Source organism: Lagenorhynchus albirostris, chromosome 3 (genome assembly GCF_949774975.1).
Source record: "Lagenorhynchus albirostris chromosome 3, mLagAlb1.1, whole genome shotgun sequence".
NCBI classification, from domain to species: domain Eukaryota; kingdom Metazoa; phylum Chordata; class Mammalia; order Artiodactyla; family Delphinidae; genus Lagenorhynchus; species Lagenorhynchus albirostris.
The window spans coordinates 168,337,578-168,349,174 of NC_083097.1; the positions used below are offsets into that span (position 1 = coordinate 168,337,578).

At 56.8% G+C, this 11,597-nt stretch overlaps 1 protein-coding gene across 6 annotated transcripts in view; it reads left to right on the plus strand.

Annotated features, from left to right (window-relative positions):
* Positions 1-6,883, plus strand: part of ZFR2 (zinc finger RNA binding protein 2) — a 46,342-nt gene extending 39,459 nt beyond the window's left edge. For all 6 annotated transcript variants that reach the window (XM_060145594.1, XM_060145592.1, XM_060145593.1 and 3 more), the window contains 6 exons: positions 241-379; positions 1,849-1,946; positions 2,362-2,457; positions 3,894-4,005; positions 4,758-4,855; positions 5,593-6,883. In XM_060145594.1, the coding sequence (XP_060001577.1) occupies positions 241-379; positions 1,849-1,946; positions 2,362-2,457; positions 3,894-4,005; positions 4,758-4,855; positions 5,593-5,805 (756 nt within the window). In that variant the 3' untranslated portion in view covers positions 5,806-6,883. The remainder of the gene's footprint in view (positions 1-240; positions 380-1,848; positions 1,947-2,361; positions 2,458-3,893; positions 4,006-4,757; positions 4,856-5,592) is intronic.
* Positions 6,884-11,597: the final 4,714 nt, after the last annotated feature.

Consider the following 11,597-nt stretch of genomic DNA (forward strand, 5'->3'; position numbering starts at 1 on the left):
CGATTTTGCTGTTGGGTTGCTGATCTTGTTGTTATTGAGCTTTGGGTGTTTTTACATATGAAGGCACCTTGATGCTGGGTCTGCTGTCTGTATGCATTTCTACGTGTGCACTTCTGGAGGCTGGGGCTATGTCTGTGTCCCTAGGAGGTTCCAGAACACCTGGCTTGGGGCCTGGTACCCAACCGCGTCCTGCCTCTCAGCTGGAGTAATGAGGCCTTGTGTTGTATTTGCACCTCGTAGATGGTGACAGAGGACAAGTACGAGGTCTCCTCCGACCCTGAAGCAAACATCGTCATCTCTTCCTGCGAGGAGCCCAGGATACAGGTCACTGTGTCCATCACCTCGCCTCTGATGCGGGAGGACCCCTCTGCAGACCGAGGTGCGTCAGGGCCCTTCCGTCCAGCCCTCCTCTCCACACACCCGGTGGCCTAGGGCAGCATCCGCCTCTGCTCTGGGCAGGAGGTGGGGGGGTTGCCACAGCCAGTTTCCGGCACTTTCGTCAGCCCGGATGCCCTGGTGAGATAAGAGCTGGGCCTTGGGGCTGCAGAGGAAGGGAGGTAGAGAGCTGGGGCAGAGTGTCAAGTGGCTCAGTACTCAGCTGTGGGGCGTGTGTGCGGGGAGCACTTCCTCCCATCCCTCCTGGCTGCCCCGCCCAGAGGAGACCAGCTGTGCCCCATCCCCCAGCAAGACAGGGGCCTGGGGACCTGAGACAGATGTGCATTGCCTGAGGCAGTGGGAGGGGGTGGGGGGTGAGGCCAGAGGGCAGCCAACAGGGAGGGTGCATGCCAAGCCGATGGGGATGCACCCGAGTCTCATCCAGCCGTGGAACCTCCTGGAACAGCCCTGGGGACTGTTTCCCAAACTCCAGTCTTTCTTGGACCCCCTTCGTGATTGTTGTCAGATCTGAGGGCCACGAACCACTGATGCTTTCCTCTGAATCAATTCCTTTTTGACTCTCAAATTTTTAAAGAGGAGAGCCTTTGAACCGTAAGTGGAAAGCCGTTACCAGTTGTCATAAAGAGAGTGTCATCTGAAAATAAATACAGTGGGAAGAAAAAGTGATGCCCTTCAGTTCCAGGTGGAGGCCCTGCTCCGGCTTGCTCCGAGGCGGGGATTGGGAATGTCGGAAAGGGTTCAAGGTCCAAGGCCACGGAAAGAAGTGGACTGGAGGGGGCTAGAGAACCGGAAACCCCTCCGAGGGAGCCCCGGGCCCCCAAGAGCTGCGATGTCCCCACCCTGCTGGTTGCTGCTGGGAGGGGAGCTTTCAGCTTCCTCTGTTGCTTGCTCTGAGCCCCAGAGGAGCAGACCCAGGCCTGGGGGTTGGGGGGTTTATGGGTGAAAGAGAAACCTCTGCTCCCTCCTGTGACCTAAAACACCAGGACCTTGCAGAATAAGGGGAGAAGAATTTTCCCGAAGCAAGAAGAAGAAGGAATCAAAAACAGGCCAGAATTTCCCCCAGACACGGGGCCCTGGTCATCCGTGATGGCGTGTGCTCAAACCTGACCCGCTGTCTCCCTCTTAATTATGCATGCGGAAGTTTCTGGAAATCCAGCTTCATTCATAGTTTTCCATCTGAACTGTGATTTGCTAACCAAGGGAGTCAGCGCTGATGGCACTGGGTGACAAGCGTGGAGCTCTCTCCTGAGAGCGCAGAACCCGGAGGAGATGGGATCTTCGTGGAGAGGATGTCCGTGGTCCTTGCAGCATCCCGGAGAAAGGGCCAGCGAGCGGAACCATGTGTCTTCTGGATAAATGCAAAGAGGCCTAGGGGCCTGAGGGCCCGGCCACGTGGCCCGGGCAGCGGGAGCAGGGAGAGGGGCGCCTGGCCCATGTGCCCTTCTCTTCTAGAAGGAACAGCGGCGCCTCCGCCTGACCCGGGAGATGTCCTGAGCTCAGAGAAGTGCCTCCAGTCGCTGGCTGCCCTCCGCCACGCCAAGTGGTTCCAGGTCAGGGGTCGGGCCCAGAGCGGGCTCCCAGTACAAATGAGGGACAGACGTGGGTGGGGCGGTTCCTTGGCCTGCTGCTCGACCCACGTGTCCACGCCCAGTGCTAACCTGATGGAGGTCGCATCCTGGCTGATTGGGTCGGGAACCTGAAAGGAGGGACCACCACTCTGGGGGTGGGGGGCCGCAACGGCCGGCACTAGGGCTCAGCCGTGGGCCGTTTGGGAATGGAGTCTGCTTCCGGTCGCCAGCTGTGAGGCCGGCCGGCCCATGCCTCCCGGAGTCCCTCACTGCCTCCACCCCCGGCTGGGCTCGCTGCCCCTGGATCAGCCCCTGTTCCCTCGGCCCTGTGCACATCCCCCCCTTGGCCACGTGCTTACAGCTCCCTGGAGCTAACCATGTGCTTCTTTCCCCGAAGGCGAGAGCCAGCGGCCTGCAGCCCTGTGTGATCGTCATCAGGATCCTTCGGGACCTCTGCCAGCGTGTGCCCACCTGGGGGGCCCTGCCGGACTGGGTAAGGCAGTTCCAGGGGGCTGGCCCTGCTTTAGGAAGCTCCCAACCCCTGATAGGCCACAGCCCTGGGAGGCCGAGCCTCATTTCCTGGTTCAGCGCTCAGCTTTCCAACAAAGGGCTGGTGTCCGTCTGAGCGCCAGGAGAGGTGGATCGCGGTGGGGCATATCGGGGTCCCTTGGCCCCAGGGTGAGGCTTGCTATAGACACAGTCTCATTTGACTGCATTATCTGGAACCCACAACCTTGCGGGCAGAATCAGGAAGCATGCAAATACAAGGGCGCCCCAGCAAGAGGTGGGGTGTTTGCCTAGACCTGCAGGTGTCAGTGCAGAGGCCCCCGTGAGGGCAGGCAGCCTGGTGCAGACCCACCTCCTCTGAAGGGGTGGTCCCCTGCGGCCCTGACACCCCCGGTCAGCAGGCCCCGAGCCCTTCTGCGGGGAGAGGATGCGAAGGCCCCCTGTCCCCCAAATCCCCAAGCTGCCGTGTTGTGAGACCCCCAGCTCCTGCCCTCCGTGGGTACCCCTGCCCCGTCTTTCAGGATCTCATTTCATCTGTGCACCCCTCGGCAGGCCTGTCTCTGAGTGTCCCTCTCCCGTCACACACCCACTGATCCCCCAGCAAGCGCAGATGTGTAGGTTTTTAAGCCTTTCACCTTCGACATTATCCTTGGGAAGGAGGCCGAGTGCCCTGAACTTGGAGGTACGCGTGCATCTTATGTGCAGCCTTCTGCTGCCAGTTCATCGGCTCCCACACCCAAAGACAGGTTCTTGGACCCTTCCCACCTGAGCCCAAGCTACCCTTGGCCTTGCTCATGAGGGCTCTGGTGCCCACCCGGACCTCGGCTTCCTGCCCATGGACCGGGGAGATGTCCACTCTCAGCACCACCCCTGGTGGATGGCACAGTGGGTGGCTCTGTGCTGAGTGACAAGAGGGGTTCACTCAGACGCTGGGAGGGCCCTGCATTCCCCAGAGCCCATTTCCCTGTAAGTATAGATGCAACCCCCATGACCGTCACAGCTCTGGCCCTGCCTTGGGACCCGGGCAGGTGGCTCCTTGGAGGTGGGGACAAGCCTGCGCGAGTCCCCAAGTCCTTGTGACCCTCATGGCCCTCACTGTCTGAACCTCGGGTCATGGAGAATGAGTTTCTTTTAACCCTCTTGACACTGGTTTGCAATGTTACCATCTATGGGATTTTGCTGATGTCAAAACTAGGCGAGAGAGTTCCCTAGAGAACTTGAGAGAAACCCGCCCAAGGCCACACCAGGGTGGCAAGGCCCCGGTGGACCCCCTCCTTGTAGAAGTTCAGGGGTGGGAGGGTGTGAGGGGAAGAGCTGGGAGGGGGGCCTCACATCCCCGGTCCCCTGGAGACCTGGCCGAGGCCGCACAGCCGCGCCGTCCTCAAAGGCCCGGGTCTCCTTCTCTGTCTCCACCCGGCCCAGGCCATGGAGCTGCTGGTGGAGAAGGCTCTGAGCAGCACGAAGGGGCCCCTGAGCCCCGGGAACGCCGTGAGACGGGTCCTGGAGTGCGTGGCCTCGGGGACGCTCCTGACAGGTCAGTCCCTGTCGTCCGGGAGCCCAGACCCTGGAGCACGTGGCAGAGACCAAGGGCCATGGCGGGGGCGGGGGGACGGGGGAGCACAGAGGAGCCTCTTAGGAACACTCAAGAACCACGTCCAGCACAGGCAGGACAGCAGACACAGACGTGCACACACATGTCACCACTCAAGGGAGCCGCGCGGAGGTGTGGACAAGCCGGAAGGAGAGGCAGGGTGGAGGCTGGAGGGGAGGGGTCCGTGCCTTCTCTCACGCTCCTCTGATGGCACACCCACCCTCTCTGGGGAGCCAGGGACAGCCCGGGGGACATTTCCGAAGGAAACAACAGGAATTCCATGATGTGCTTTGTACAAAGATGTTCACCACGATGTCCTTCACGGTAGCAGAAGGAGGAGAGCACACATGTGGCCCGCGTGACATGTTAGATGCAAAACGGTGTTTTCCAGTCATTTCAGTGACATGGGACGATAGCATTTTAAGTGGAAGAAGAGGATGATACACTGGCCCGTGGTGTGAGCCTTTTCTGTAACTACATGCTCGCCCACGTGTGCACACACACACACACACGCAGGCGGTGAGGAGGTCTGCTGAACGCGTGTGGGGCTGGAGGGGGGACTGGCAGGGGAGAGGCCTGGTGTGGCCCGTGGGCGCGAGGCGGCCAGGTGCAGACCCCCCAGCACTGCAGAGCCGCAGTGGCGCCTTCGTAAGGGTGCACTCTCCTTCTCTGCCACTCCCACCTCCCCCTCAAAGATGGGCCGGGGCTCCAGGATCCTTGCGAGAGAGACCAGATGGACGCCCTCGGGTCCATGACCCTCCAGGAGCGGGAGGACATCACGGCCAGTGCCCAGGTAGGAGGCCAGCCCACGGGGCTCCCTGACTCAGGCCAGCTCGACCTGGCTGTGGACGGCCCAGGTCCCAGCCCCCATTCGCATCTGTGCTGCATCCCAAGAAATGGTCTGGGACTCCCCTTCCCACCCCCTCCCTTACAGAGACAGGTGGCTTGTGGGTGACAGGACTGCTTCCGGGGGCAGGGCCAGCCTGGCCCAGAAACAAAGCTACTCCCGTGATGAGGCGCAGACCTGGGGCCTCCTTGGCCGGTACTGTCCTCCCCAACCCTGCCCTGTGGTCTGCAAATACCCAGCCAAGGCCTCCTGCTGGGCCTAAACAGCTTCAGGCCCCAAAGCAGAGACCCTGTCTGTGGCTTCCCTTTTGTTTGCAAATTTTTACTATAAGCAAGTCTCCCAGCAGTACAGAAATCGCACTGGGCCTGACATTTATGAATGGCCTTCAGTGGAAAGAGTCAAATTGCTCTTGATCAGAGCTGAACCTGGAGAGGCAGGATCTAAGGTCCCTGTAGCGAGGAGAGAAAGAGCTGAAATTCCAAGGGGCTTCCTGGCACAGTACTCGCCACCAGCTGGCGCAAGCAACTCCCAGTACAGTTCTTCACGCCCAAGGGTGACGTGAGCTCTGCAGTTGCTAGAAGGGTGTCGAGGATGCCCAGCAAGCCCCCGAGTCCTCACGGGGCCATGAGAGGCGGGCCAGGAGGCCACGGGCAGAAGGGTCCTGACGGGTCGTTTGCCCCCAGCACGCCCTGCGCATGTTGGCGTTCCGGCAGATCCACAAGATCCTGGGCATCGACCCTCTGCCGCCCCCCAAAAGCAGGCCTGGGGCGCGCTTCCGGAAGAGGCCACGGGAGGCAAGCGAGGCCGAGGCCGAGGAGGGCACCGGCCAGAGGAAGCGGGCCGGCGGGGCAGAGAGGGGCCCGTGTGAGCAGCCTCGCCTCCCCAACGGGACCTGATGCCCCACTGAATGGCTGCTTCACCCCTGACGCTGGGCAGTCCTGTTTTCCTTTGCAGTAATGTTCCATAGATTTCTTTAAAGACACTTGTGCTTAAATCATTAGCAAAATCTCTTCATCTGGCGATTTCAGCTGCGGGGTTTGGGGCACCGCGCCCCAAGGCCTACCTTCACCCGGGCGAGAAGGTGCAGCACAATTTTAAACCCTGGTATTTCTTGCTCGCTTTAAACTCACCCTGTGGCCTACTAAGGGTGTGGGTTTTTAAATGGCTTTGTGAGGACACACCAGCCGTGCGTGGATTTGAAATCTCACGGGCAAGCCCCCTGGGGGTCCCACATCAGGAAGCCTGTCCCCGGAAGGTAGGTTGGGAGGATCTGGGGTGGTGGCCAAGCCTGAGAGTGTGCCCAGGCCGGGGTCCTCAGTCCCCAAGCCCAGTCTCCAAACACGCTGCCCCCTCCAGCTCCCCAGCCTGGAGATGGCCCCGTGGCCAGAGGTCTGCAGGGCCTGAGCTGGGCTCGTCCCCTAGCCCACCATGGGAGGGCCACAGAGCCGAAGGGTGGTGAGCATGCAGGCTGGGCACGCCCCTGACCCCCGGAGCATCTGTGACCCCCATGGCACTGCGCCCCGTGCCACTCCGGGCCTTCTGCACTACGAGGAACAGCTCTGTATGCCTCATTTGAGGCTGGGTTTGCCTTGTCTTTCTCCCGTCCTCCTTGCATAGGTGCAGCCAATGTGGGTCCAGGGCCCGCCCCTTGAAAGTGGAGTCTGGGGGCTCTGCCTGGTGCGGGGCACAGAATCAGGCGCCTTCTGGCACTGGTGGACATGACGGCACCCTTGCCCAGCCCCCACCCCCATCTGTCCAAACTTCCCTCTTTGCGACAACTTCTCTTGTCCGGCTGCCCTGTGGCACTGAAGGAGATAAGTCCATCTTTGGGCTGACACGATCTTTTCTGGTCACTTGATTGTTTCAAGCTCATTTCTGTGTTTAAGGGACAGCCTGTGTGTGGCTTCACATCTAATGTCTTCGTAGAACTACCTGGAAGTTTGGGGGGTGGGGAATAAACGAGATATGCCTGTCTCTTGGTGTAGACTGCGCAGTCCTTCCTCAGGGTGCAGTGACCCTGCTGGGCCCCTGCCTGGGGCCCTGACCAGCCAGAACTTCTCCCCGAGGCTCTGAGGCTGGGAGTGTGGATGGGGAGGAGGTCCAAGGGGCTGGTGCTGCCCAGGTGTGGGCCTCTCAGGCCATCTCCACACTGAGGTCCCCTGGGAATGCAGAGGAGCCAGGCTCTGCAGACCCCACCCCCAATCCCGGGGATCCAGCCCAGGAAGCACTCATCTCACACACATCCCACAGCCACTCAAGGAACCCACCCTGGCCTGGTCCAGGAGATACACAGCGGGACCATCAGCGGGAGGGTTGGGGACCCGGAAGGCTTCCTGGAGGAGGGGGCAGCCAAGCTGAGTTGGGAGGGGTGGCTCTCCGCCTGCAGGCCCTCTACCAAGAGTTCCCCCGCAGTTTCCCCAAATTCTCATTGCAAACCTCAGGGGGTGGCGGGGGTCCAGACAGGGAGAGGGCAGGTTGGAGGGCAGAGAGGGGAGGAGGCGGGCGAGGTTGCAGTGGCCCGTAGCAGAAGTGGCACATGCCCGTGGGCACAGACCAGGGCAGGGAGATAGCCAGGACCCCCTTCTCAGAGCTGGGCCAAGGGAGTGTCGGCCCCCCATGCAGGCAAAGCTTAGCCTGGTTCTACCAGACACATTATCTACCGGAAACAAGAAGCAGCCAGCTGGTGCGTGACCACTCCGAGCTCCCCGGAAGGGCAGGCCGCTCTCCTCTGCCTCTGGGCCCTTCCTGAGGGAGCAGCACCCCAACAGCACGAGTGAAGGCAGAGCAGCCCCTTGGCTACAGCTGCACACCGGGCACGGGGGACATTCTCCACCTCATGTGGGGGAGGCTTCACCCGCACACACCCTCTCCCTCTGCATCTCTGTCGACAGCTCTGCTATTCATCCAGCTGCCCAGGCTGACCACCGCCACCACTGAGGAGTCCTTCTGGGTTCCTTTGTGCTCGGGGCTGAGCCATCTGGAAGTCCTATTGGTCCCACTTCTGTTGCTCTCCGTTCACAGCCTCTAGCACTCTGCGGCTTCAACCCTCCAGCAACTGGGGCCTCAGGATAAAACTCAGGATTACACTCAAGATAAAACCCCAAATCCCGACAAAGCCCCCCCCAGAGAACCCAACTGCCACCCTCTGCCTCAGTAACTCCACTTCAGACCTCCTAGTCTCTGCTGGTCCTCAGTGAACCAGCCAAACTTCTTCCTGCCCCAGGGCCTTTGCACATGCTTTTCCCACTGCCTGTTAAGCTCTTCCCCTGGCCTGTATGGCCAGCTGCTCCTCTCCTCCTTTGGGTCTCAGAGAGGCCTCCTTTAACACCTCAACCTGTCACATAACCCTATTCGTTTCCTTTATGCCACACGCCACTGATTAAAATCCTTTGTTATCTGCCTTGCTCCCACGCTGTGAACTATCTGCGGGCAGCAAGTATATCTGCCTTACCACGGCACCCCAGGTCTAGAATAGACCAAGTTTAGTAAATATGTTAATGCTTGCAACCATGCTCTGACCCTCAAGGATGGGTGTCTGTGTTGGAGGAATTCACCTCCTAGCAGATAAGAAGACACCGTTTGTTTCGGTGTCATCCCAGGAGATTACTGTACCGATCAGGATGACAGCCTTTGGCTAAGGCGGTGGCAAGAGGATGAAGGGAAGGGAGAACGGGTTGGCATTCAGGGGTGGCCATCACCACTGCACTTTTGTGGAGAGCCCCTGTCCCGCTACCATGAGCCTTCCTCACATCCTGGCAGTAGCAGCTCCGGGAAATCTCACGACCCACTGCTCACCATCCCGTCCCTGCCTCCTAGGGAAGATGGATGTGATCTTCTCCAGGTGGTGTAAAACCAATCCAGTTGATAGAGAGTTAAATCTGCCCCCCGCCTCAGCAACTCCAGAACACCGAGTTTAGGCAATGCAGCCACAAAATAGACAGCTGGTTAGTGATGTACTCGGTCCAGATGGATGGGACACCTGGGCTATGGTGCTCGCTGCAGGCCTGAAGAGCGGTTGCTTCTCATCTTTCCTCTCCAGCCCTCTCCCCACCAGGCAGAGGACCCCAGAGCAGGCTGGCAGCTGGCGGGGTGACATGGGACCAGGCACTTGAGAGATCGGACCGCTGAGCGGGGACAAGCAGCCCAAGACAGCGACGCAGGACCTCAGGCTTCGGGATGCCGGTGGGCCAGCCTGGTTGCTAGGAGATGGTGGTGAGTGTAGGAGGGATGACGCGGGGCCGTGTGGGCAGGGCTGGAGCCAGACCTGGCAGGCAGTCCAGGAGAGACAGACGTGAAAGTGCAGATCTGCCAACTCCACCTGCAAAGTCACCAATAACACAGAAAGAGAGCCACGAAAACGCACTGCGTCTCCTGGTCCAAATAAGTTGCACTCGGTGGTAGAGGGAGCATCTCCAAGGCTCAGCCAGTCCGAGGCTTCTCTGGGGAAATGTTGGCTCCATCTTCTCCCTGGTCACCCGTTAGTTTGGCTTCCGGAATGAGAAGATGTTTCAGGTAAGCGGATTAAGGCTCTGCTGAGTGGACAAGCCAGAGGACCCATGTTTCTCCTTAAGACGGAGAGGGCTGCCCGGGGTGAGGGGTGTGTGTGGGGGGGTATCACCCTGTTTATATCTGCCAAAGTTCTGAAAAATAAGTGTACTGGGAAACAGATACTTGCACACCCATGTTCACCGCAGCATGATTCACAGCAGCCAAAATGTGGGAAAAAGCCAAAAGCCAAGTATCCATTAACAGATGATAAACAAATGTGGTCCATCCATACAGTGGAATATTACTCAGCCTCAAAAAGGAAAGAGATTCTGACACCTGCTACAAATAACGTAGATGAACCTTGAGGACATGATGCTCAGTGAGAGAAACCAGACACAAAAGGACAAATACTGTCCGATTCCACTCATAGCAGGTCCCTAGAGGAGTCAAATCCACAGAGACAGGAAGTAGATGGTGGGGGGCAGGGGCTGGGGGAGGGGGAGGGGGAGTCAGTGTTTCATAGGGACAGAGTTTCAGTTTGGGCAGATGGAAAAGTTCTGGAGATGATGGTGGGGATGGTTGCCCAACAATGTGAAGATACTTAATGCCACTGAACTGTGCACTTAAAAATAGTTACAATGGTGAATTTTATGTCTGTTTTAACACAATAAAATTTTTTTTAATGTATTGGGTTTTCCAATTACAAAAATCTTGGAAGTTTCAGAAGAGTGGAAGAAGGGAAACAAAGTCAACCACTGTTAATACTCTGTGTTTCCTTCCAGTTTTCTCATTTTCTGCACTCTTGGTTACAGATGGGCTGTTTATACCACTTTGATTCCTCCTTTTCTTCAGTTGACATTATAACAACTTTGATTTCTCAACTGTGGTTTCGAGGTGCTTAGATATACTTTTCTAATTTAATTCTTCTGGAGACCTTTGGAGACACATCTGTTTCATTATTATTATGGTGCTAATATACACATAATATAAAATTCACCCCTCTATTTCAAAGTGTATGACTAAGTGGTTTTTGGTATTTTCACAGCGTTGTGTAACCATCACCAATATTTAATTCCAGAACATTCCATCATCCCCCAAAGAAGCCCCATCCCCATTAGCAGTCACTCTCCATCCCCCTCCCCAGCCCCTGGCAATCATGAATCCACTTTCTGTCTCTGTGGATTTGCCTGTTCTGGATATTTTACACAAGTGGAATCACACCCTGTGTGTCCTTCTGTGTCTGGCTTCTCTCACTGAGCATCATGCTCCCAAAGTCCATCCATGTTGCCGTGTATGTCAGTGTTTCACTCTTTTTTTATGGATGATAATATTCCAGTGTGTGGGTGGACCACATTTTATCCATTCACCAGTTGATGGACATGTGGGTCATTTCCACTTTTTGGCTACTATGAAGAGATGTAATTTTTAATAGCTGCATAACATTCCACCAAATGAACATACCCTAATTTGCTTAACTGTTCCCCTACTGTTGGACATTTAGATTGTTTTCAAATTGTAAATTATACCTCTGCAAACACGTTCCTGAACATTTGGGATTCTCTCCCTTCCACAGATGCCCAAGATTGAAAGGCATGAACATTTTAAGGCATTTGAAACTTCCATGTAGAAGACCGCATTCCACCAGAGGTTTGCGAGTTCCCCCGCACACCTCCCCCCCCACTGCAGACAAAGGAGCCTCATTCACGGTCCCCAAGTCAGGACTGTGCCCTCTTATTTTCCAAAATTCTTTCCTGCACATACGTTTAACAGTTAGGTTTCATTCTGCCACATCTTGTATCCTCATTATGCTGTTCTTTCATTATCTCATTCATTCAACACATGTTGACTGAACACCTATTATGTGCCATGGGCCATCACTCATAGGGCTTCCCTGTGTCTCCCATTGAGAATGTTGAAATTTATTCAATTTCAATCAGCAAACACCACTTTCTTGGGAGAACCCAAAGATGAACCAGAGTTGTCACTTCCTGCAGTGAGGGTGACTCCGTGGCCCTTTATCATATTAGCCATGGGGTGTCAGGTGCTCACTTCACCTCCTAAGCCTCTTATAAAATTGGATTAAAACTCATAGCAGCAAACTTGTAGAGCTGTGGGGAGAACTCAGTAATAAAATGCATTTTTTAAAACACTTGCTGCCCAGAAAGGTATAGCCTCAGGGACACGGGCATGATGGAGGGCA